General features: G+C 41.3%; 1 protein-coding gene across 9 annotated transcripts in view; it reads right to left on the bottom strand.

Annotated features, from left to right (window-relative positions):
* Window positions 1–26446, bottom strand: part of REPS2 (RALBP1 associated Eps domain containing 2) — a 194736-nt gene that overhangs the window by 68913 nt on the left and 99377 nt on the right. For 2 of the 9 annotated variants that reach the window (XM_019746264.3, XM_019746265.3), the window contains exons 10-13: window positions 23435–23504; window positions 21909–21971; window positions 17314–17359; window positions 14068–14204 (exon numbers count right to left, since the gene is read on the bottom strand). In XM_019746264.3, the coding sequence (XP_019601823.2) occupies window positions 14068–14204; window positions 17314–17359; window positions 21909–21971; window positions 23435–23504 (316 nt within the window). The remainder of the gene's footprint in view (window positions 1–14067; window positions 14205–17313; window positions 17360–21908; window positions 21972–23434; window positions 23505–26446) is intronic. The other 7 variants (XM_019746267.3, XM_019746268.3, XM_019746266.3 and 4 more) reach the window with 6 other exon arrangements.

Here is a 26446-nt window from a genome sequence, read left to right as displayed (position 1 = left end):
TGAATTGTATGCTTAAACTGGATGAACTTTATGGTCTGCAAATTATACCTTGATCATTTTTTAAAGCTAAGGGTGGAAAAAAGTATAAATCATATTGGAGGGAGAATATAGATGAAAAAGGGCCATAGTTTATCATTGTTAAAACCAGGCGTTCAGTATACTATTCCTTTTCTTTCTTTATATATATTTTAAAATTTTGATAACTTTTTGATTATTAAAAAAGAAATAGATATATTCCTAAGATCTCCACGTATTTATGAAGGCAAACTTTTTTTCCTGTCTCCCTGAAGTGCCTCACGGAAATCTGCCCAACTTTGTAAATCACGTAGAAGAGGACACAGGAAAACAATATTAGTTTCTCGCATATAGAGGGCACCATATTTATTCTATATCTTTTAACTTTAGATATTAGTGTTATTATCTATAGAAAAATAATGTGTGGCCCCTCCCAAGTTAAATTAACATAGACTGCTTTCTCTGATAACAAATCTACTGCAACAAAGATTTGTACAAAGATTTCCCATCTTCAAAGTAGTCTGATGGAGAACAAAGCAATTGCATCTCAGAATCTCAGTCTCCTCGCCTGTAATACGTGAGAGTTGGCCAACCTGACATTTAAGTTCTCTTTCAGCACTGACACTCTATGATGCTAGACTTTACTTGCCAGGTTTTACCAATAACTTTTTCTTCCTGACCCATGGGCTAAGTGATAAGGGTTAACTAGGTCCCAGATGGAGACATAGGCATAGTTAAGTGACAGAAACACATGAGATTTAACCTTGTGAAAATTGGTTCATTTCTCATATTACATTTATATAAATGCGTTTCTCCTAATTTTACTATTAAACTCCTGAGGTTGGTTTAAAACACAAGCTGTGAGTGTGTGTGCATGTGTGTCTGTGTGTGTGTGCGCGCGCGCACACATATACACACTGAAGGGAAGGAAGGTAGGTAGGCAGGCAACCGGGAAAAAGTCTATTCAGAAAAAGTCGAGAACCATATGATTTCACTTATATGTGGAATATAAAACTGAAAACAACAAAAGAACAAGACAACTGAAGAAACAAAAACTCACAGACACAGAAATAGTTTAGTGGTTACCAGAGGGTAAGGAGGAGGGGATGGTAGATGAGGGTAAAAGGGGATCAAATATATGACGATGGAAGGAGAACTGACTCTGGGTGGTGAACACACAATGTGATATATAGATGATGTATCACACAATTGTACACCTCAAGCCAGTAATTTTTTTAATAGGACTTTATTGGGGAACAGTGTGTACTTCCAGGACTTTTTTCCAAGTCAAGTTGTTGTCCTTTCAATGTTAGTTGTGGAGGGTGCCGTTCAGCTCCAGGTCCAGTTGCCTTTTCTAGTTACAGGGGGTGCAGCCCACCATCCCTTGCGGGAGTCGAACCGGCAACCTTGTGGTTGAAAGGATGTGCTCCAACCAACTGAGTCATCTGGGTGCTCAGCGGCAGCTCAGCTCAAGGTGCCGTGTTCAATATTAGTTGCAGGGGGCGGAGCCCACCATCCCTTGTGGGTCTCGAGGAATTGAACTGGCAACCTTGTGGTTGAGACCCCACTGGCCCATGTGGGAATCGAACCGGCAGCCTTCGGAGTTAGGAGCACGAAGCTCTAACCGCCTGAGCCACCAGGCCGGCCCAACCCTAGTAATTTTACTAACCATTGCCACCCAATAAATTTTTTAAAAAGTCTATTACCTTGAAGCTGTTGCTTTTCCATCATGAATTTTAAAAATGTGACATACAGTCAGACCAGCTTCTAAGTCTTAAGCATTTCAAAATGAGCTTGTGATGACCACTCCACACTCAAGTTTCTCAATCACTCCACAACCTTTTGCAATGTGGATTAAACCTAGACTGCAATAAACCGTTCTAAGACTTCCTAGGGACACCGTTTACCAACTCCATCTCCCTACTCTCCAGTCCTTTTGTCCAGTCAGCAGACTTTAGAGTTCGGGTCTGCACTTACTCCTGAAATATACTTTTCCCAGGACATGCCAGGCCATGGCACTATGTCCCTTAGTGAACTCATATATTCTCATGGATTCAGGTCCAGTTGTCAGGACAAAGAAAGTTGGTATTTACACAGGAGGTCCTAAAGGATTCTGGCTAGGGAAGTGACATCACAGTTGTGCTTAAGAAATTAATACTAGGCCGCTCCGGTGGCTCAGGCGGTTGGAGCTCCATGTCCTAATGCCAAAGGCTGCCAGATCGATTCCCACATGGGCCAGTGGGCTCTCAACCACAAGGTTGCCAGTTCGATTCCTCGAGTCCTACAAGGGATGGTGGGCTGCGCCCCCTGCAACTAGCAACGGCAACTGGATCTGGAGCTGAGCTGCGTCCTCCACAACCAAGATTGAAAGGACAACAACTTAACCTGGAAAAAGTCCTGGAAGTACACACTGTTCCCCAACAAAGTCCTGTTCCCCTTCCCCAATAAAATATTTAAAATAAAAAAAAGGAGAGAAAAAAAAGAACATTAATCCTGTTGCTCTGTGAAGGAAAGAACGAAGCAAGCAAACCAAACTGGAGATTAGCTTCCCCGGCCAACTGGTATTAAGTGAACCAAAGCAGATATCAAAGAAAAATCAACAGCATTTGACTCCAAAAATCATAACCTTCAAAGGTTAGCTCAACAGACTTGTGCACAACCCACCAAACACACCCACAGCTCATTTGAGTTAGAAACCACCCAGACTCAGCACCTGCTCACATGTAACTGTAAACTGGCAGAATGCAGGGTCATATCCATATTTCTCTTAGAATTCTCCACAGTACCAAGCACACCGTAAGTGCTCAGTAAATATTGGTTAAATGAGTAAGACACTTTTCCTGGTCATCATTACTGAAGTCTACTTCAGTTTTCATGATTCTACAAACTCAAATGCATATGAGGAATTTAGTGATGTATTGAGAATTATATTGTTTTATGGCATTCAACTCACAAGTTTTATGACAGTCAAAAGTGGAATGTCCAACAATAATGGTTAAATAAACCATGGTCAAAATTAATAAAGGTAAAAGTAATAAAACAGAGTATCACCATTTTGCAACTACCAATGAAATAATGGATCTAAGCAGTGGTTTGCTGGAAACAGTTCAGACCAGCTTGTGAAAGCCAACTGTGCACATCTGTTCCAACCCCACATTCAGTGACACATCAGTAAGAGTGAAATTGGCCATGGCAGGAGTGTTTATACCATCAAGATTGGCAAATGGCCAGTTGTTAAACATTTACCAACACACTGCTGGATGTAGGCAATGATCAATACCTGACAAAACCCTGAGTTAAAAGGCTGCTGGGGATCTTTATCATAATAGATGAATCAGGCTAATAGTACATGAACCCACTGATCAAGCAGACATCACAAAATAGCGGCATCAGACATCAGGGACCTCCTCATGTGATGCAGGAGGAAGTACACAGCATCAATAGGAAGTATTCCTGCCAGAAATAGAATCTGATTCTAATCAAGCCTAAATCTACCTACCAGTTTACAGGAAATGCAGGAGATGGGAGAACAGACAACCAGCCAAATACAGAATTCAGAACTGTCTACAGGGTGGATGATCTTCTGAATAAATGACTGACTACTGGGGGGGAGGATTAAAGGAGGACCCACAATTAAAAGAGACTTAACAGATGTCAAAACAAACAGAATGTGCACGCACATCTTGTTTGGATCCTGATTTGAACAAGCCACTATAAGAAGACACACTTGAGACAATTCAGGGAATCTGAACACTGGCTAGATAATAGGTGATATTAAGAGATTATTGCCAATTTTGTTACATATGATAAAGGTTTAGTAGTTAAGATTTTTTTAAGGCCCTATCTGTTAGAGATACATATAAAGTATTTGTGTATGAAATTACACAATGTCTAACATTTGCTTCAAAATAATCTGGGGATGAAGTTTCTCTTTTACATATACTTGAAATTTTCCATAATACAGTTTTTAACAGAGTAACCAGGGTACGGAACATATATAAAAGAATTACAAAATTATCAGTACTGACATGGATATAGCTCCAAGAAATAATGTAGTACAAAAAAGCATGGGGGAAACATGTACAGTGCGACACCAGTTATTTTAAAGATAAAAAGACATGAAATGGACATCACAAGTACACATGTCCATTCATAAACGCATTAGAAAATGTCTCCAGAATGCATTCCCTGGAGAGGACACTGGGCTTGATGCAGATGAGCTTAAGGGACAGACCTGTAACGTTTGAATTCCACACACAAGAAAGTGTCTATCACTCAAGTGAGTTTTATAAGCATTTTAAAAATAAAGGGTATACTAACACTTCCCACTACATCCTGCAAAGATCTGTGTCCTGTTCCATCCCACACGCCCTTGATAAAGTACGCAGCCAGACAGGGCCAGCTGTAACACTGGAGGGTGGGTATAAAAGACAATGCACCCTGCCCAACAGCAGGACTAGCCGCACCCTCACCCTGGCAAGCCTTTGTACAACTTCTCCAGGCTTCTGACTCCTGCAGGCACCGATCCCAGCACTGTGCTGGCACAGGAACTCTCGCATAACTCACTGGGGGGGGGAGCCCCATAGAGCAAGAAAACAGGAAAAGGCACAAAGACAAGGACAGACAGCACATGGCAACCACAGCTCCAAAGACCGACACTGGCGTGTCATCTAGAAGAGCACGCTGGAAACTGGCACAGAGAAGCTTGCAAATCCCAGGACTACATTTTTACCTCTGAAAATGTTCATCCAGCCCAACATCCCAAATATACTTCTATATGTTTACATGACCTTTCAGACTTCAAATTTCATGACAAAGCAACACTGCACGCAGCCAACATCTTTTATCTAGCAACTACTGAGAAGCTCAAGGGAAATCTCATTTGCTGTCACTAGGAATGTTGAGTGTTGTTTCTCACGATAGACCCCACCACAAACAAATCCAGGCCTGAAAGCAAAGATTCAGGTCGAGAAAGCTAGATGGCATTCCTTGGCCCGTCAAAGACAAATGACTGCAGTGGCAGCCAAAATGGATACACCGGACTTCATCAAAATTAAAAACTCCAAAGAACACCATCGAAAAGGTTGAAAGGACCACCCACAAAATGAGACAAAATATCTGTAAATCATATATCTGAAAAGGGACTTGTGTCCAGAATATATTAAGCGCCCTCACAATTCAACAATAAAAAGACAAAACCCAATTTAAGAATGGGCAAAGATTTTGAACAGACATGTCTGCAAAGACGACATAAACATGGCACATGAAAAGACGTTCAACATCAGCAGTCACTAGAAAACGCAAAGGAAAACCATGATAAGATACCACTTTATACCCATTAAGATGGCTAAAATCAAAAGAACAGGCAATAACAAGCATTTCAAAGATAGGAGAAAACAGTCATCCACATTCACTGCTAGTGACGTGGCAAATTGGTGCAGCTGCTTTGGAAAACATAGTCATCATATGAGCCAGAAATGCCACTCCCATGTATGGTATATACCCAAGAGAAAGGAATATATGTTTCCACGAACAACTGTACATGAATGTTCAGAGCAGCATTATTCATAACAGCCAAAAAGTGGAAACAATGGATGGAAAGATACTCTGGTCATAAAGATACCCTGGAAATGCCCATCAACTGATAAATGGATACATTAAATGTGTCACGTCCATACAATGGAATATTACTCATCCATAAAAGGGATGAAGTACTGACACATGCTACAACATGGATAGACCTTGAAGACATTATGTTAAGTGAAAGAAGCCAGGTACAAGACACCATATAGTGTATATATCCATTAATACGGAATGTCCAGAACAGGCAAATTCATAGAAAAAAGGAGGTTAGTGATTGCCAACAGCTGGGGGTGGGGAGAGGAAAGAAGAATGGAGAATGACTGCTGATAGGTACGGGGTTTTTGGGGGGGGGTGATGAAAATGTTCTCAAAGTGTATACTGCTAGTAGTTACACAACACCATAAATATACTAAAAGCTACTTAACTGTATACTTTAAAAGGGTGAATTTTATAGTATGAGGATCATGTCTCAATAAAGGTTCCATTTTAAAAAAATACCAAACTGTCCAGACTACCAAACTGAACGTGTGGCTGGCTGCGTCTTGCAGAACCAAAAGTTTGGGGGCAGGGCAGGAATCCCATAACCCTAATAGATTGTTTAATCCCACTAGATTTTAAAAGGGAACATGTGGCTCTCACAGGAATGACACAATACGAAAAGTCTATAAGGTCAAAGTCATCTGTGTGGCCGAATTCATCCTTTAGGGAAAGAACATGAAAGGTAAGTTTGCTCTTGAGACCATCGCTTATTCCCAAGGGGTTTACCATTTCTCAAGTTGCAAAAAGAAATCGTTTGTAGAAAACCCAGGAGACTCTTCTCAGCTCACCACTCAGAAACATACCCGCCTTCCAAGACACAGCCCTTCCCACAACACCTTGCCCATCTGTACGACTCACAACAGAGTCTTTGGGAAGTCCTCCAAAACTATTCCTCATTGTTGGAGGGGCACTGAAAAGGAATCAGAAGAACATAGCAGAGCTTTCAAGAATGTTCTGCTAATTTTTGACAAAGAAGCAAAAAACATACAATGGAGAAAAGACAGCCTCTTTAATAAATGGTCCTGGGAGAATTGGAAAGCCACATGCAAAAGAATGAAACTGGACTGCTATCTGTCACCATGTACCAAAATTAACTCAAAATGGATCAAAGACTTAAGCATAACACCTAAACAATCAACTGCATAGAAGAAAACATAGGTACTAAACTTGTGGACCTTGGGTTCAAAGAGCATTTTATGAATTTGACTCCAAAGGCAAGGGAAGTCAAAGCTAAAATACATCAATGGGACTATATGAAACTAAAAAGCTTCTGCACAGCAAAAGAAACCATCAACAAAATAAAGAGGCAACCAACTGAATGGGAGAAGATTTTTGCAAACAGTGCCTCCGAGAAGGGGCTAATATCCAAAATATACAAGGAACTCATACAACTCAACTACAAAAAAACAAACAACCCAATTGAAAAATGGGCAGAGGACCTGAAGAGACATTTCTCCAAAGAGGGCATACAAATGGCAAATAGACATATGAAAAAATGTTCAACATCACTAATCATCAGAGAAATGCAAATCAAAACCACAATGAGATATCACCTCACCCCAGTCAGAATGGCTATCATCAACAAGACAAATAGTAACAAGTGTTGGAGAGGCTGTGGAGAAAAAGGAACCCTCATACACTGTTGGTGGGAATGCAGACTGGTGCAGCCGTTATGGAAGGCAGTGTGGAGGTTCCTCAAAAAATTATGAATAGAATTACCATATGACCCAGCAATTCCTCTCTTGGGTATCTACCCAAAAAATCTGAAAACATTGATCCATAAAGACAAGTGTGCTCCAATGTTCATTGCAGCTTTATTGACAGTGGCCAAGACATGGAAACAACCAAAATGTCCTTCGATAGATGAATGGATAAAGAAGTTGTGGTATATATACACAATGGAATACTATTTGGCAGTAAGAAAAGATGATATAGAACATTTGTGACAACATGGATGGATCTTGAGAGTGTAATGCTGAGCGAAATAAGTCAGACAGAAAAAGCAGAGAACCATATGATTTCACTGATATGTAGCATATAAAACAACAAAAGAACATGACAGACAAATGAGAAACAAAACTCATAGACACAGACAATAGTTTAGTGGTTACCAGAGGGTAAGTGGGGTGGGGGGTGGGAGATGAGGGTAAGGGGGATCAAATATATGGTGATGGAAGGAGAACTGACTCTGGGTGGTGAACACACAATGGGATTTCTTGATGATGTAATACAGAATTATACACCTGAAATCTATGTAACTTTACTAAGAATTGTCACCCCAATACACTTTAATTTAAAGAAAAGAAAAAGAATGCTGTGGAAGGTTTTGTCATTTCAGTTGCATTCCAGGAGGTGGCAGCAGACTCGCCATAGCGATACCTTGGGTAGGTAATGGTAGGCAAGTTTTGAGACAGGTAAACTCAGCGGGAAGAACATCTCTGGGATACTCTCAGGCACCATCTGGTCATTGCAGCTATAGAATGAAAACTAAATTTTCTGTAACAGGTAATATGTATATATGAAGCAAAATTTAAAAGATACAAATGGTATTCAATGAAAAGTAAGTTTCTCTCACTCCTGTCCCCGGTCATCCTACTCTCTTCTGGAGAGATAACCACTGTTATTATTTTAAGTATCTTTCCAGAAACTGTCTATACATTTAAGAACATACGAGTACACATTCTGTGGCATGCCTTTTCCACTTAATTTCTCTCAGCTAGTTCTCCACTTAGTACATATACCTTATTCTTTTGAATGGCTTCATAAGATTCTATGATATGGATATACTGTTATTTCCATAGTATATTTCCATAGTATAACCATGGAATTAATTTTTATTATCATGGTCTAAAAGAAAAGACACGAGCTATCGATGGGCAGATACTATCCATGGATGTGTTTTATTCAGCCTTCACAATGGAGGGGTGTCACTGGGAAATGGCTACCTTGCCAGGGTCTACATTTCTCAGCTGCCTGGCAGCTGGCTAGCCATAGGACTAGGTTTCCCCGGTTAGATTTGAGTGGAAGTGGTGAGGGTTCCTGGTCTGAAGCTTTAAAAGGATAGCTATACCCCCTCCAGCCAATGTCTGTGTCTTCTGCCCAGTGGATGCTCAATGACTGGACAGGGCTGTTGTAGCAGAGGCAGCACTGAGGCAGTTGACCATCACCATAGAAACCTTGGGCTGCAAAGCTCAGGCATGACTTTGGAAGGGGCAGGTCAGTATCAAAAGAGGAAGGAGGGGAGTTCCCACCCTACACAGTAGAACACAAAAAAAACCCTGTTACGAAAAATAATTACCTTATGAAAACAACAGTTTCAATGAGGAAAAGGAGGTTAGAGTCTAAAAGGTATTACCTTCCAAGTTTTGGCAATTATGACTAAAATTGCTATAAACATCTATGTGCACATTTTATGTGCGGACATAAGTTTTTGACTCCATTTGGTAAACACCAAGGAGCAAAGTTGCTGGATCATATTGTAAGAGTATGCTCAGTTTTGTAAGAAACTGCCAAACTGTCTTCCAAAGTGGCTGTGCCATTTTGCACTCCCACCAACGATGAATGAAGAGTTCCTGTTGCTCCACATCCTTGCCAAAACTTGGAAGCAACCAAGATGTCCATCAGTAGGTGAATGAATAAACTGTGGTATATCCAGACAATGGAATATTATTCAGCAGTAAAAAGAAATGAGCTATCAAATCATGAAAAGACACGGAGGAAACTTAAATGCATATTACTAAGTGAAAGAAGCCAATCTGAAATGACTACATATTGTATGATTCCAACTACTATAAGACATTCTGAAAAACGCAAAACTATGGTGACAATAAAAAGATCAGTGGCCAGCCAGGGGTTGGGGGGGGGGGGGTAAGAGGAAGGGATGAAGCACAGAGGTGGAGCACAGAGGATGTTTAGGGCAGTGAAAATACTCTGTATGATATTATAAATGATGGATACATGTTATTATACATTTGCCCAAACTCATAGAATGTTTAATACCAAGAGTGAACCCTAATGTAAACTATGGACTTGGAGTCATTATGATGTGTCGATGCCTGTTCATCAACTGTAACATTCCACTCCTGGGTATTTATCCAAAGAAATCCAGAACACTAACTCGAAAAGATATCTGCATCCCTATGTTTACTGCAGCGCTACTTACAATAGCCAAGATATGGAAACAAACGAAATGCCCATCAAAAGACAACTGGATAAATTGTGGTACATTTCTACAATGGAATATTACTCTGCCATAAAAAAGAATAAAATCTTATCATTGAGAAAACATGGATGGACCTAGAGGGTGTTATGGTCAACAGTGGGGATGTTGATCATGGGAAAGGTACGGGTAGGGGCCGGGGGTATACAGGAAATCTCTATACCTTCCCCCTAATTTTGCTGTGAACCAAAAAATGCTCTTAAAAAATAAAGTCAATTTAAAAAATGAAAAAAAGGATTGCTTGGACAGTATGACTTCCCTTACAGGAACTTCAGTAATAAAATATGTTTCGTGGCTGTAAGTACCGGGCTCTAAAATCTAAATGTCAGTATGTAAGTCCCGGGTTTAACTGCCTCTCAATTTTGCCCGCTTCCGTAATTACTGACTGAGACTATCATGCACATTTTTGTTTTCTCTCACACACAGCAGCTGTGTGGGACAGGGACGATAGCTCCACAAGCTGGATCTGCCGTCACACAGGTGATCTCCCTTTTACACACAGTGATGTGATACGAGCTTCTCCCTAGGAAAACACATGCGTTCCATGTAATGCAAGCACCTACCTGTGGCCCTGGGATCGTCTAGGCTCCTGTACATGACATGTTCACACTCTCTTCACAGATATCAAAGTTAAAGCCAACGGTCCCACACTGCCAGAGTTGACCTTGTTCATTTTTACGCGATTCCCTTAAATCCTATCCAAATCCTACATCAAGTCTGATTCAGCAATTTAGCCTCCTTCACTGTTTTTCACAATCCTGTGATTCTCATTTTTTAAAACAGTAGCTTCATTTTATCTTTCCCTTTCAACTCAGGTCCACATCTTGTTTCACTGTACATTCTCTACCCCCTCTTTTCTTTACCTTTCCTTACTCTTCTATTGTTATAAACAGAGTTGCCCCAGTAGAGTCTGTTTTAAGCCATAAAGTTGGCAGAGAGACGGGGTACTGGGGCCCGGAGGGACATGGACCCCGTGAAGTAGCAGGTTAGGTTCGCTTCCCCACGGCCACCCTCACAATCCCAAGAGCTTCAGAGAAGGCTGGTCCAGAACCTCGTAGGAAAAGTGAGGAGACAAGCGGTCCCTGTGGTTAGGAAAAAGATGTAGCAACAGAAGCTGAGTGAACCTCCTGAGCAGGCAAGTGACAAAAAGAATACTAATGGCCAATAATGATATGAAAAGATGTTCGGTCTCACTAGGAATCAAGGAAATACAAACGTCTGCCTATCAGATTGGTAACATTTCAAAGGGTGAACATTGACCAGTACTGACAAGGGCGTGAGGAAACACTCTCAGACAACGTTAGCTGTGGGGGAAGTGGGTAGGGCCAAGTTTTCTGCAGCACAGTTTAGCAACATATATCTACACTTCAAACATCTATGGCCTTTGACTCAGCAAGTCCAACTTGCAGGATTCCGCCCAAGAAAATAAGTAGATAAAGAAACAAAGATAGGGATACAAAGTCTGTAAAAACCTCTGCCTTGTTTATGACGTGAGGGCAAAGTGAGGTAGGTAGGGCAGCCTAGGGGAGAAGCTCGGGACCTGCAGGGGGCGGGGAGAAGGGAGGAGAGAAGAGTAAGAGTCAGGGAAGGGGAGGAGAGGGGAGCAGGATGGAGCAGAGGGGTGCAAGGAGGACGAAAAGGGGAGAGAGGCTTATAAGGGGCTGCATGAGAAAGAGGCAAGAAGAGCACGCGCCAGGGAGTAGTGCGTGAGGTGAGAAAGTGTGGGGAAGAGCTGAGGATGAGCAGAGGGAGACATAGCGAGAGGCAAGTCCCCATCGATGCACCACCAGTTATGGTACATCCGCAGCACACGGCATTAAAAGAACAATGCAGCTGTTAGGAAACGGAAAGACGGTTAATTGGGATGCTCCAGATACAAGACAGCAAGCCTAGTGTGACCCAGTTTATCAAAAGTGACACAGAAAGACAAGTGCAGCTGAGGGCTTACTACATGGGCATCATGGTTCTCAACGGGTGCGCTATTCTGAGAGGTTTATACTCTACTTCATGCTTTCCTAGTCTGTCAGAATTTCAGTAAGCGATTTCTACCAAGATGCGATACACTAAAATTCTACAGAACTTAGACCCTCGCACTTTCCTGTGAGAATTAATCAACATGGAAACAAATTAAGTAGATGCAATGGTACCACCTGCTTTTCATACTGCAGAAGTGCTGCTCTTCGTGTGATCAATTTCAAGTGCTCATTAAAATGTCATTTGTGTAAACCTGTACTGGAAAGACAATGGAGGTAGGCTATAAATATAGATGTCACCCGCCTAACTGTTCTTCGGCATTGATCAAATCAAAATACATTTCCTCTTTGAGTCACGTCAATATTGGAGATGTAAAAAGAAGCTGTCTTAATTCAGGTTCTCCCAAAAGCAGCCCCTAAGACAGGGACTTGGGAACAGGTCTTTGATTCATCTGTGGGGAAAGTGAGGCAAAGCCGCAGGGAAGAAAGCCGAGAAAGGGTGTGTTACTGAATGGGGCACCACAGCAGGCAACTGGGGCTTAACCTCTGCAAGCCCTCCGAGGAACAGTGGGTAACAAATCACTGGGGGTCAAGAGCGTCAGGGGGCTTTGTCCTCAGATGCCCCTCCCTCATCAGTCTTCTGTGGGGCTGAGCGCCTATGGGCCAAACATGGTGCTATTTGCACTGTGTTTATTATCTCACCAAAACCCTACAGTTCCACGGAGCATTGGCCCTATTTTACAGATCAGGCATCTCAGATGCAGCAAGATTAAGCCACTTGCTGGAAATCAGTTACCAAGCAGCTGAGCTGGACACTAAGAGCAGCCTTGTCTCTTCCACCCTGCACTGCAATGTCATAAAAGCCACAGCACATCCACTCTCAACATAGCTGACACTCCTTGTGCTGACACAGCCCGAGAGATGCTTACACGTTTCCAGCCTCTCTCCTTTGCAAGAAAAACGTACTGAGATAGCTGGCCAGATTGTTTTAATCTTCTTGCATCCATCGAAAAATCTTCTAGGTCATAATCCGCCAGCCATGTGAGATTTTTATAGCAGCAGCATCCTTAGCTACTCCCATCCCAAATACCAGTTACTATGAAATTATACCAGAATTTGGATCAAAGTATGGGGGAAAATTCAAGGCAAATTTTTATCTGATGAACTCATGGCAGAGAATCAAATTTCATAGAGCGCTCCAGATTCTCATATATTAAAAAAACATTCTATAACTTTACTGTGAAGAGAGTACTTTATTAGAACAAATAAAACATGCTGAGCTCTGCCGGGACACAGGGGTCAGGCTAATGTGTGAGCCAAAGACTCTTTTCTTGCTTTAGAAAAGATAATAATCTGCAAATCACTAGCATCTGAGGTTGGCTTGATTTAAAATGCACATAGATAGAGAAAGTTCCAGGAAATCACTGTATTTATAGCTTGCCTATACTAGTCAGTGGAAAGGCCCTTGCTGCTCCCCAAATAACACTTGGGACAGCACCGCATCTTAGCACCTTCACTACAGCAAAGACACGGTTCTCATCTGCCATTCCGTAGGTTCCCTAGGTGGATGTCCCTGATGTTACCGGGAGCCAGGGGAGCAGACAGGCCCCTCTGACACCTCACCAACCATCCTCCACCCCCGCCTCCAATCCAGCTCTACAGCAGCCAGCTCCAGAAGCCCCCGAAGCCCCAGAGCAGCCATCTGAAGGCGCCCTTGCCGTAGACCCCACCACCAACCACCAAACCATCAGTCACATTTAGAAAGCAGAGCCCCTCAGCATGAAACCCTACAGGATACAAGATCTTTGCCACAAGAAGAAAATGCAGGAGAAGATTCTGGCCAGACACTGATCACCCAGATCTTTCACAGAACTGCAGAAGCATCTGAGGAAATCACAGACAGCAACCTTGTATACAAATTACCAGAATGCAGAGAACATGACCCCAGCTACGCACTCAGTGGGCTTTCTGGGGCTGAAGTGTTTTTTATCCTCTTGCTACAATTTCATTCTTCTTGATCCAGAGCAAGTGTGGGCAAGGCTCCAGACACATGTGATACCTATCTGCCTAAAACTGCTTTCCCTCCCAAGAATCTCACAGCACTGTGGAGACTTTCCTGGGGTGGGAAACAGCCAGGTCCACTCATTTCCTGGGCTCACAAAGGCCTCTGTGGCAACACCCCTCCACTGACTCCAAAGGGAAAGGGAAAGGCTGGGGTGCAGAGCTGGGACACTTCACCTGGCACACTGGGCTGGAAGACTTTATTCAGATCCAAGGAGGAGGCTCTGGAATGGGTTTTCTGTGGCCGCGGTGGCGGGGTGGGTGGGTCCTCGCCTCTTTTCATGGCCTCTTCTATGGAGGTGCTAGAGTAAGATCTGCAGCAAAATAAGGGAAGGTCAGAAGGGAGACAGCAAAGCTTTACTCTCTAAAGTTGGGCTGAAATGGAAAATACCCACAAAAGTCAAAGCTACTACAAAGGACTCACGAGCTCCCAGAGCAACCATGGACTCTAATGTCCCCTAGATGTCCCGATCTGCAATAACTGCCCAAACCCCCAGCCATGAATCAGAATCTTTTTTAACCTCTTTGCTCTTATTATACCTTAGACCTAAATTTACCCAAAAGGAAAAGCTTTCTGTCAATTCAAATCCGTTTCTATGGAAACTGTTAATAAGTATAGCATGTAAACCCTTCTGCTTAGGTACTTGCATATTTTAACAGAAGGGCTCCCTGGTATAAACTGATAGCAGGACTTTCCTCCTGTTTACATGCAAATGCGATGACAGGTACATATGGAGTTGCGACAGATAAGCTGAGAGTAAGAATCAAACATTCAAGGGAATATTCCACAAATGAAAATTCAGGAGAGGAGAACACACATCAGTCAGGTTGTCTTACCACAAGAAATGCGAGTTTGGGAAAATTTTCAAAGCAAAGGCCTCCTCTTAACCTCCTCCCTCAATCTGTGACAAGGCAGTAACTACTTAGCCAACTTCTGAGATTGTAATTCCAATAATGACATTTAAAGAAAAATGAACTAAACAACTTGCCTCTGGTCACATACGTTCGATTCAAACTCTAGTCTCTCTTTGCTTCTAAATTCCATTTTTAAAATGTTCTGATACTGTCTATGAGCCAGGGAGGAAATCTTTTGATGGTAGCAGCTAGACTATTTCTAAGCGACTACTTATTTTCTGAGTTAATTCAACTCGTCCATTGCTTAGAAATAGGTTTGTGGAACAAGTTTCCATTATGGTTTGCTAAGAAGGGGATGTGTACATCTGCTCTGTTCAACTTCTCAGCTAAGTTCATGTCCAAGAAGAAAATGACCTTTGAGTGAGAATGTGTCCGAGAGACAAATTAATCTCAGAAAACTGTTCTTAGTATTTAGCTATTAGAGTAGCACTTATGAAATTACAATCTATCCATTTCTATTAAGGAACTTCAGTTCTTGCTAAAGCTGGTTTTGACACAGCAAGTTTTCATTTTCCTGAATAAGTTCCTCAAACTTTCTTGGTGGTAGTCGAGAGTTTTGTCTGTCATGCAAGGTTGCGATCTTTAATAAAGCCACTATAATGGCATGTGACATGCTCTGGGGTGGTCCCTGTAATGTAAGTGGCGAGACAGGGAAGGCAAAGGCGTGCAGGAACTAGCAGGATGAATGCTCTAACACTTTCAACCAGAATAAAAGGGAAGTGATATGAAAGGACAACCAAGTTTTCAAATGGGAATGCTTGATTTAAAAAGGAAATTAGAGGCCCTAGAGACTAGAAATTTTAAAACTTTCTATGCCAAATATAGCTTTAGTGACATTTTTCACTCAAGAAAGACAAAATATTGTGTATGTATAATAATGTGTGGGCATATATACACATACACTTAAGCACACTATCCCATTCAACAGAGCTCATTCAATTCTATCTCCATGTACAGCCCTGTGTATTTATATTTTGGAAAGTTAACTTAATATCAAATAAGTGATACTGAAAAACTATGACTGCAACCAATTAAAATATAATTAGCAGGGACTCAACGAAATGACGAGTGTGGTAGTGTTAGAATGGTGGTTTTCCCTCTTGCCCTTACATTTGTACAAAGCTTTATTATTCTAAAAAGGAGGATAAAAATGATTTGATTCTCTTGGTCTCAATAAAGACCCAGTTGGGTGTAGTGAAAATAAAAACATCCAAATTAGACCAGGAGACCAATCCCTAAAAGAATAATATATACAATTTAGCTAGTGATATTAATAACAGAAAATGTGACTATGAGATTTTGTAATTTCACTCACTTTGGGAAAGACAGGAAGTCAGTAGAAGTGAACACTGTGAGGTTCAATTTACAGTTAACATAGGACACATGAGCAGATTTTTGCAATTCAAAGGTTTTTCCTACTATGAAGGCAGACAAGTGTTTCTATACCTACATCTTAAAGCCAGTACAGACTAATGTGTAAAAGATCCATCATACTTTTTTAAAAAAGGAGTACATGTGGCAACCATAGAGAGTTATAATGCCTACACCTTTTTTTCCTACCAAAATGAATTACTGTATCTGTTGATTTTGAAAATATGAATATTGACATCTGTACCATCTATACACAAGGAAACAAAACCCCAGTTTAGCAAATCCAGACATAAAAGATAAACTAAGGGGTAACTCTGATTTCCAAGGAGGTAAGATTTCCTTAAATGTCAGTATTTCAAGCCTACAGAATGGGATCAGATTTAAATTCACTTTTTCAGGAATGCGTCTAATAGCCAAAGGAGGGGAAAAGTCACTAAGAGCCAAAGCACAACTTGGAAAAGACACACAGTGTCCTGCCTTACACTGCATCTACTGGCGACGGGCGGTCCCAATACCTTCTTCCCTCTTGATGCTCTATTAGTTTATGCATTGCTCCTCACTCCTCCCTTTTGATGTCTGATGTCAACCACAGCTCTGCCTCACTGGCTCTCTCTCCGCTGCTAGTCTCTACTGATTTAAAAACTGTGAAGCCGAGAAGAGGCTCTAAGATAGGATGGAACAGACCATAAGCACTGCTTACCTGAAGCTTCGCGCCTCCCTGAAATCACCATATGCATTTTTGTTCCCTCCTCTAGACTGTACCCCCGACTTCGTACTTTTTGATGTTCACTTCATCAGGATAGTAAATATCAGTGTTAGTTACCTTTTAACCGTATTTCCTTCTTTCCAAAGCTACTTCCCCCTATTCATTATCATCCTGCAACCACTGGGGCATATCAGACAAGCCACTTCTTCGTGTCAGGTGACCGGAGAGCAGCAGCCACCATCTTCCAGCGCTGATAAACACAGAAACTAAGAGTCTCCCCAGCAGCACCAGTTCCCTCATGCCGAGTGAACTCACCCATATATATCCTAAGCCTCAAATCGAAAGGAAAAGGACATTGCGGGTTGGGTGGGTTATTTCTAGTCCAGGAGAAAGCACAAAGGGCATCAAAGCAGAAATTAAACAAACACTACCTGGATCTTGGTCTTGCTTTGAGACTGCCGGAATCCTTAGGAGTGGCTGAAACAAAGATTAGTTGTTGTTTGCTTGGATTTCATTTCTGCAGTTAAACAGGTTTATATGCTGCCCTTGGGCTAGTACAGAACACATCAACAGGTCAACGTGAGGTACAGGTGTCCATGTGGAGAACTTGACCACTTCCAGTTTCATGACTTTGTAATTTTTTCTAAAGCTAAAGGCACAATTAAAAGGAAAGAAAAGCCAACATTTTCCTTTCATCAGAACACAAGGAGACATTCTCAAATCAAAGTTCATTAATGAAGAAATTCCAGTCTAGGGCAGCCAGTTAGCTCAGTTGGTTAGAGCGCGAGTTCTCAACAACAGGGTTGCTGGTTCGATTCCCACATGGGCCAGTGAGCTGCGCCCTCCACAACTAGACTGAAGGACAACAACTTGGAGCTGATGGGTCCTGGAGACACACACTGTTCCCCAATAGTCCCCAATAAAAAAAGAAATTCCAGTCTAGAAAGATAACCTTCTCAAGGGGTTACCTATTTACATAATGATGGGTTCAGACTTGAGGATTTCTTGGTCTATCATGATAGCCTAGTAATAGATTTTGAACCCTTGAAGGCTAGGAAGAAATCCATCGGGCTACATGTTAAGGTTTTCTTAAAATACACTACCAGAGCAGCATGACCACAAGAAATCAGAGCTCCCACAAGGAAGTTGCAGTGAGCTATGCAGCTTTTCTGAAAAGAAAATATTCCTGTGTCCCCATGTCTCTGTGACCAAATTGTACAGAGAATGTTATGGAGTGAAATCATTAAAATATTCTGTCAACCATACAACTTTCCCATATCAAATTTCAGTCATAAACTAACGTGCTCACTACCAATGCCCCTAAAGCCTACTTGCCCATCATAACTTGTTGGGAGTAATTAGAAACATTTACAAAAAACATTAATCCTCTTTTTATGTTTTCAATCCTCTATGGAAGACAACTTTAGAAACCACTAGCTATGCTGAGGTTTTGCAAACACTGCAAATTTTTCATCATAAAATGTCATAAAAATTCATAGAAAAAGTGCTGCTAACTAGGAACAAGGAGAATACAGTATATATTGCTTGCACAAATCCTTCCAGAAAGAAAATGTCTCACTGCACCATCCCTTCCTCTTTTATGTTGCTCCAAAGAGAAAACCCTCCTTGGTATGAAGCAGCCTGGATTTACGATGATCATTAAAATCCTTGGGTTAGATAAGCAGGGCGGAAAGGGGAGCTGAAGTGCTAACAAGGCACAAAGCAAACTAGCAATATACATTCCCTTCCATAGGGTCAGCTGCCAAAAAGAAGCATTTCTCCCAACCTAAGCATTTTGGCTTGTCGTAGTGAGAACACAGGCATCTTTCAACTCAAAACCACTGAAAGGCTGCCAGTCCTGAAAAGCGTGGGCAGCCTGAGGACTCTGAGCCCCATCTTGGCCATTATCATGGAAAACTACCTCTGCATCCTACAAACCACAGGTAGCAAAGGCAAGCGGACTAAGGGAGCCTCTCCTCCAGACAAGCTGGCTGACATGGGGCTCGGGGGACGGTGTGACCAGACTCACCACAGAGCTGTGGACCGCCCTCCGAGCAAGCTGCCCACGGAGCCCGGGCCCCTCTTCTCCCTCAGGCCCCACTGCTTTCCAGCAAGATGTAGGCAGGGGAAGTCTCGGCCATGTGAAAATACTGTTCCCCAAACCAGACTGCAGTGACCGTTAATTCCTTTGTCAATTGCCATTATCTTTGTCTTTTGGCTGGGGCAGGAATGGGTGTGGAAGGCGGGGTGAACCATGCTGGTGAGAGATAGGCAGACAGACAGATGGGGTGAGGGATGTAGATGAGCAGTGGGGACCAGGCCACGACACTCACTAGCTGTTACCTCTGTGAACCTCAGTTTGCTCACTTACGGAATGAAGAAAACGAAAATGTGGCCCATTCCTCACAGGGAGAGATAAGAAGGTGAAGGTACTTTGAAAACTAAATGTATTTTAGAATTGCAAAACATTGCTCTCATAGAGTAGTCCTAAGTTTTCAGGCTTAAAAATCTGGTTTCTAAATTTAGCTCCTCCTAGGACAGCAAAGGAGGTGCAGGTGGGAACAGGTAATGGAGGGAGAGAACGGCTGCACCCCATAAGACCAAGGGGTGATAGCTGGCAATTGGGGCAGCACCTAGATTCAACAACAGCAGTCTGAAGACAACAGCGTGAGGGCAAACAGGCCTAATGCCCTCGGCATGACCTAGAGACGCCAAGAAAAAGCGCCACTGTGCAGTGTGCTCTGTTGAATCAGGCTTGAACGTGATACTAGCTAAGAAATCGATTAGACTCCACTAATCCGTATACTTTCAGCAATTAAAAGGGCAAGGGTATATGAAAAATAGGTAACGAGAGAAGCCCTCGCCCCAATAACAAAGTCCCATCCCGTCTGTAACCCACTGCACTGTCATCTTCATCACCATTATCATTATTACCACCCGCTGTGGAAGAGCAAGGCCGGGAGATGCTTCTCCTTCCACCTGCAGAAACATATTCCCGGCAGGTCTTGGTAAGTCTCCACAGGTTTCAGATGAGAAAAAGCTGCAGAACACTATTCCAGTTAAGTCTTCCATTAGCCTCCAAGGCCCTGAAAATCAGGCTCAGCACGTGACCATCTGCAAAAGTGGCAAGGAATCCAGGCAGAAGCCAAGGGGCAGATCATCACTTCTCATTTAGCTGGGAAGAGGGAAGAAGAATGCCAACTTCCTAGAATACTCCAGGCATGTCATCTTTCCAGGAAACAAAACCTGGGTAAGAGGGCAAGCCTGGAGTTTAACTCTCCAAAAGGCACTAACTCAACTGAGATCAACTGTCCACATGGCACGGACCGCTATGGAGAATTAGAAACCTCCACCTTGAAACGCCAGTGTCTCCCGCTGGGAATCCAAACATTCCCCAGGAAAGGGCGCTTTAAACGTGTTTTCAGCTGAGGGATTCCCTCATATCCACTCCACAAAGGGGCAGCAGTGGGAAGAACGAACCAGGAACCACATAGCATGCTCCCAGGCAGAATGCAAAGCAAATTCGGATGTACTTTGTGCACTGTGGCGCACCCCGATAGGTACTGCCTGGGGACCCACACTGTGCCCTATTCAGTGAAGGAATGATAACGATGGCTAAAGCGCAGGCCCCAGAGACCATGTGACGCTCATGAAAGAAACAGGAAGTTATTAGCTCCAAAGGCTGTTAGAGAAGCACCAATTTAAATCTCTAAATGTAACTAGCTTTTCCTAATATCATCACATGAAGTTTACAAAACCTGGGATGTATCCACTTTAGTATATGTGCTGCCAAGCGAGCACGGGCTGTATGCACTTTAGCTCCAGAAATTAGAGTTGGAAAGAACCTACCTCAGGCATGGGTCCTACACAAATAGAGCGTTTCCCTCTATGAAGAAGGAGCCCAAATCAGTTTCAAAATCCAAAGCTCAGCTTGAGAATTCCTACCACTTTTGGAGTCATGGCTCATCTATAGTTTTCTATTTCTTAACATCACCTTCTAGAGGTAGTGGTTACCAAAATGGGGGTGTGGGTGGGGGGATGCCTATAAATACAGATTCTTAGGCCTCATCACTGAAATCAATCACATATTCTCATTCGTATTCATTCATTCATTCTCCCTCTCCCTCCCTCCTCCTGCTCCCTTCCTCCCTCTCCCCACTCTCCTTCCTCTCCCTCTAACGCTCTTCTTTTAAACCTTGAATGAACTTACTGTTTGGGAAATATTATACTATAGCATAAGCCTCAATGTTATATTGATTCCTTTGTTCCAACTTTAAACAAATAAGCCTGTGAAGATAGCTAGCTAACCCAAACAAACATGATTTACTTATTAAATATTAGGAGAGAGAAAAAAACAAAGCAGCAACTTCTTTCATGTCCTCATAAGCAGAGCTCCAAATAGTAAGGCCTTCCCTAGTCAGTTTGTTTTTAACTACGTTCATCTTGATTCAATGAAGAATCCACCAAGAGAGCTGAGGACACAGGCCTGGCCACATCCAAGGTTCACAGATCCACTTCCAACTCTCCAAGAACCTGGGCAAACACCACTTTGCGTTCTCTCCTTGGAATCCACTCCATGTATAATAACATTTACTTGCCTTTCTCATGATGAACTATAATGAAAATATTTGAAATTTTTGCTTTGGAAATGGAAAAATTCAACTGTGGGCCTCCAACTGACCTACCCCATCAACTCCTCACTCTACACAAAAACTTCAATGGCTTGTTGAAATCTTCTCAATTCCAAGCCTTCTCAATTTTACACTTATTAACAATGAGACTCTAAATTCAAACTGAGTGATCCTTTCAGTGAAACCTAAATTGAGAACTTAAGAAGAAATCACCCTCTTCTCATGCCTGAAAAGGGGTTAAAAAAAAAGCAAAAAGGTTTCCTTGTAATAAAAAAGACAAGTATTTAAAGAGAAACATACATACTATCACAGATATACCAATCTTCCACTCACAAAAACTACTGTTTTTTTTCATTAGAATTACATAAAAATATATTAAAATGGTTTTTTCCTACCTGGATCCTCAGACATGTCCTTTGGCAAAGCTTCATCTGTAGTACTTTTCAAAGCTAACAATGTTTTGTTTTTAAAGAACAGAAAGAGAAAGGAGGGGAGAGAAAAAGAAAACTGTAACATTTTATTCCTGTGGCACATTACATCCAAACAAAGAACCTCTATCATCAGGTACGAAAATGGTGTTACAAATGTCTCTATAAGTTGCTACAGCATTTACTAAAACAACAAAGACCTAAAGTATGGAAATAGGTTCTCCCAAGAGAACAAAGCGGTATTTTCAAGTTTCCAGAGAGTGGCTAGGAGTATTACCAGGAAATATCAGAAATTTCCCCCTTTCATTCTTGACATCCAGACCAATGACATCAGAATCTCTCTGGGACTGAAACCCAGGCTTCAGTATTTTTAGAGCTGGCCCGGTTGTTCCAATGTGCAGTCAAGGAAGGCTAAGGCTCCTAATAAAGAGAGTGGTCAGAGTACAGGCTGCTGCAGACAATGGCCAGTTTGGCCTGCCTCTCCTGAGCAAATATTTAAATAGACCACATGCAGCTATTGTTTCCTAATGGAAAACTTATTTTTCACCTTTAACTCCAGTACAAAGCTGCATCAATGGCAGGTCTCAACAAAACCTGAAATAGCTTCACTGGATTTTAGTCCCTTCAGATAAGCTTCTCATTCCCGGGTAGTGAATCAATATCAGATAATGGGAGGAATATTGGCTTGAAATTGAGAAAATCTTGGTTCTTACCCCCACTCTTTTTCTTACTAAGCAAATGATTCATACTGCCTGAACTTCAGTTAATACTTGTCTCTCAATTTTAGGTGCTAAACACAGCAGCCTCCATTCAGTTTTCTGAGGACTGAGTACGACAGTGTATGAAGGAGGACCTGGTATAACAGATTATAAAGCATTATAGGGAAGGATGGAGTCGGGGACTGGGGGGACGCGGAGTGTTCCTCCTGCTCTTCTAGACAGTCCCAGGCCAACTCATCTGCGTGCTTGATCGTAGCTATACCATGGAAGGAACTCTGCGCTGTGCTGCCCTCATCCACCCCGTAAGACAGGCAAATTGTTGCTGGGTTCCACATCACACCCCCACACCACAGAGCCCAGGAACAGACACTGTCCAGAAGATAACTTCCTCATGGATTAGGCCTGTGTACAAATGTGCATTTATACTGATGTGCTGGGATCACATCTGCCAACTTAAGATGTTAAGCTCTCAATTCTTTCAGCTTCCAGTCATTTCCTAATCAGTAGGACCAGATTCCAATTAAGGTGTCAGGATAGCCTGAGGGTCAGCAGTGAGTAAGGAGCCAATGAGTTGGGGGGCTTTGGACACTTAAGTTCTTGTTCCCACTTTATGAACTACAGTCTGGGGACAACAATTTGAACCACTTAATCCATCCGAATGTGTTCATATACTGAGCACTGTCATATGCTCTAGAAGCCAACCATTCCAAGAGAAGTCGGTAAAGAAACATAGGCAGAATGTCCCTAAAGGAAGAAAATTCATTCTTTTCATACCTTGTTTGTCATCACCAGTCACATCTTGGGTAGGAACAGGCAAGTCAGCCATGTCTTTAATAGACAGCTTCTTAAAAAAGAAGAGTAAATTAATTATACAGATTGGAATAGGTATTAAGTGATGTGCACATATGATGAAAATGTCTTAAAAGCTATACATCTTGCCTATATTTCTGTCTTCAGTAAACCCTGACATTTAATACTATTTGCTTTTTTTAGATTCCTAGTGAGGTATAAGTTAATTTATATTGAAAAATTTATATGCACAGAGGAAAAAAATAACAATTCAGATTGAGACACATGTATAGACCACACGTTAAATCTGAATACGGTGTGGGACTTAGCCAGTGAATCGTGTAGCATTTGCCCATTCAGTCAAGAGCAAACCTATACTTTATGTACTTCTTCACAAGCAGAAAGGGGTTCTGACAAGTGGCCCCATAACATGTTGTGCAGAAGGTGTTCTGCCCTGATTCAAACAGCCTGCTTGTCATAGAATAAGAGAATTTTAATGATGAGCACAACAAAATTTTCTCCTAACTCACACTTATGGGGACAATATTCACTTATACTAATAAGACGTACACCCAAACTGATCAGGTATTGATTTGTTTAAAATTCTGTTGAAAATCTACCCTAAATTTATTTCTTATAAAGTCTCAATTAACATGCACTCCAAGACTTCTGAAGAGGTTAAATAATAATATATATTCATATTATACACACACACACATACACACATAAATTCTGGAAGGATAAAAATTGAAAGGCAACTGGGTAGACAGAGGGAAGGGACGGGAGGAGGACTGGGGACTGGTCATATATGCCTTTTTGGTATCCTTTTTATTTTAAACATTATTCAAAAAATCAAATAAAGAAAAATTTTAAAATATAAAGGAAGTGGGGAAGCAGTTTCCTGGTGCTCCAAACACTTAATTGGTTTACCTCTCGGAACACGAACAACCCCAGAGAGATAAACACTACTTCTGTTTTTAAAATGTTCCAAAGAATGGAGTTATAGTATTGCTTGGCTGGAACCTGATCTAGGATTTAACAATTCTTCTTGGCATTACAATGAAGTATCTAGATGCAATTTCCTATTCAAAGTCTACTATCTCCAATGGAACAAAGAACGTATCTTAACAGAGCCTTTCTTTCATTTTCTTCTCCCACTTAGATTATAAACCAGATCCTTAGTAGAAGAAAATGACTTAAGAGTAGAAAATGTAGATAAACTGAAACAAAACAAAACAAAAAAAAACAGTTGAAAGAAATTTTTTATACTCTAAATAAATGGAAAGACATCCCATGCTCATGGGTGAGAAGACTACATATCATTAAAATGCAATACTCCCCAACTCATCTATAGTTTCAGTGCAGTCTTTCTTGCTTTTCTGCAGAATTGGACTAGTTGGTCCTAAATTTCATAAGAAAATACAAGGGACCCAGAATAACGAAAACATTCTTGGAAAAGAAGAGCGAAGTTGAAGAACTCACAATTCCTAATTTCAAAACTTACTGCAAAGTTACAGTAATCAACAGTGCTGTCCTAGTCTAATGACATATAGGTCAATGGGATAGAATTGAGAGCCCATAAATAAGCCCTAACATTTATGGTTAATGATCTTCAACAATGGTGCAAAACAATTCAATGAGGAAAAATGTTTTTTCAATAAATGATGCTGGGATAACTAAATATCCACTGCAAAAGAATAGAGTTGGACCTCTTCCTCACAGCATAAACAAAAATTAACTCAAAATGGATCACCAATCTAAATGTAAGACATAAAACTCTCAGAAGAAAACATAGGAGTAAATCTTCATGACTTATATTAGGTAACTGTTTCTTAGATATGACACCAAAAGCACAAGCAACAAAGGGGGAAAAATAGATAAATTGAAATTCATCAAAATAAACCTTTCTATCAAGGAAGGGAAAAGAAAAACTAAAGGAACAAATATTTGCAAATTATTTACCTAACAAGGTACTTATATCGGGAATATATAAAGAACACTTACAACTCAAAAATAACCCAATTTATAAACAAAGGATTGAAACAAACATTTCACCAAAGAAGACACACAAATGGCTATAAGCACATGTTCAGTATCATTAGTCATTAGGAAATTCAAATCAAAACCACTAGATACCACTTCATTCCCACTAGGATGGCTAAACTAAAAAAGACAGACGACAAGTGTTAACAAGGATGGGAGAAACTGGAACCCTCATATTGCTGGTGGAGGAATATAAAATGGTGCAGCTGCTTTGCAAAGTAGTCTGTTAGTTCCTCAAAAAGTTAAACACAAGTTATAATATGACCCAACAATTCCACAAGTAGGTATATACCGAAGAGAATTGAAAACATGCTCACACAAAAATTTGTACGTGAATGTTCATAGCAGCATTTTTTTTCTAACAGCCCTAAATGTCCACCAACTGAAGAATGTACAGACAAAATGTGGCATACCCACACAATGGAACATTATTCAGCAATAAAAAGAAATGAGGCACTGACACAGGCTACAACATGGATGAACTTTAAAACATACTAAGTGAAAAAAGCCAGACACAAAAGACCACATCTGATCTGATTCTATTTGTATGAAATGTTCAGAATAGGCAAATTCAGAGACAGAAAATAGATTAACTACCAGAGGCTGGGGGGAGGGGTAAACAGTGAATCACTGTTAATGAGTACAGGCTTTCTTTTTGGGGTGATAAAAATGTTCTCAAATTAGACTATAGTGATGGTTGCACAACTCAACCTACTAAAAACCACTCACTTATATACTTCAGATGAGTATGGTATGTGAATTATATCTCAGTAAAGCTGTTTCCAAAAGAAAGAAATCTAGTAATCTAAGAAACACTGCTTAAGAGGAGTATACCTGAAATGAAAATCTTTAATTCTTGATGGAACATGGTTACAGCTCTGGTGTCTTTAGAAAAGGACAGACTGCTGAGCAAGCTTCTCATGCCCTGAATCAGCTCCAGTTTCACTGACAACA

Source organism: Rhinolophus sinicus, chromosome 18 (assembly GCF_057876585.1).
Source record: "Rhinolophus sinicus isolate RSI-liver-muscle chromosome 18, RSI-T2T, whole genome shotgun sequence".
Classification (NCBI taxonomy): domain Eukaryota; kingdom Metazoa; phylum Chordata; class Mammalia; order Chiroptera; family Rhinolophidae; genus Rhinolophus; species Rhinolophus sinicus.
Note: the sequence above shows the minus strand (reverse complement) of the source record. Positions and strands in the feature narration are given on the sequence as shown.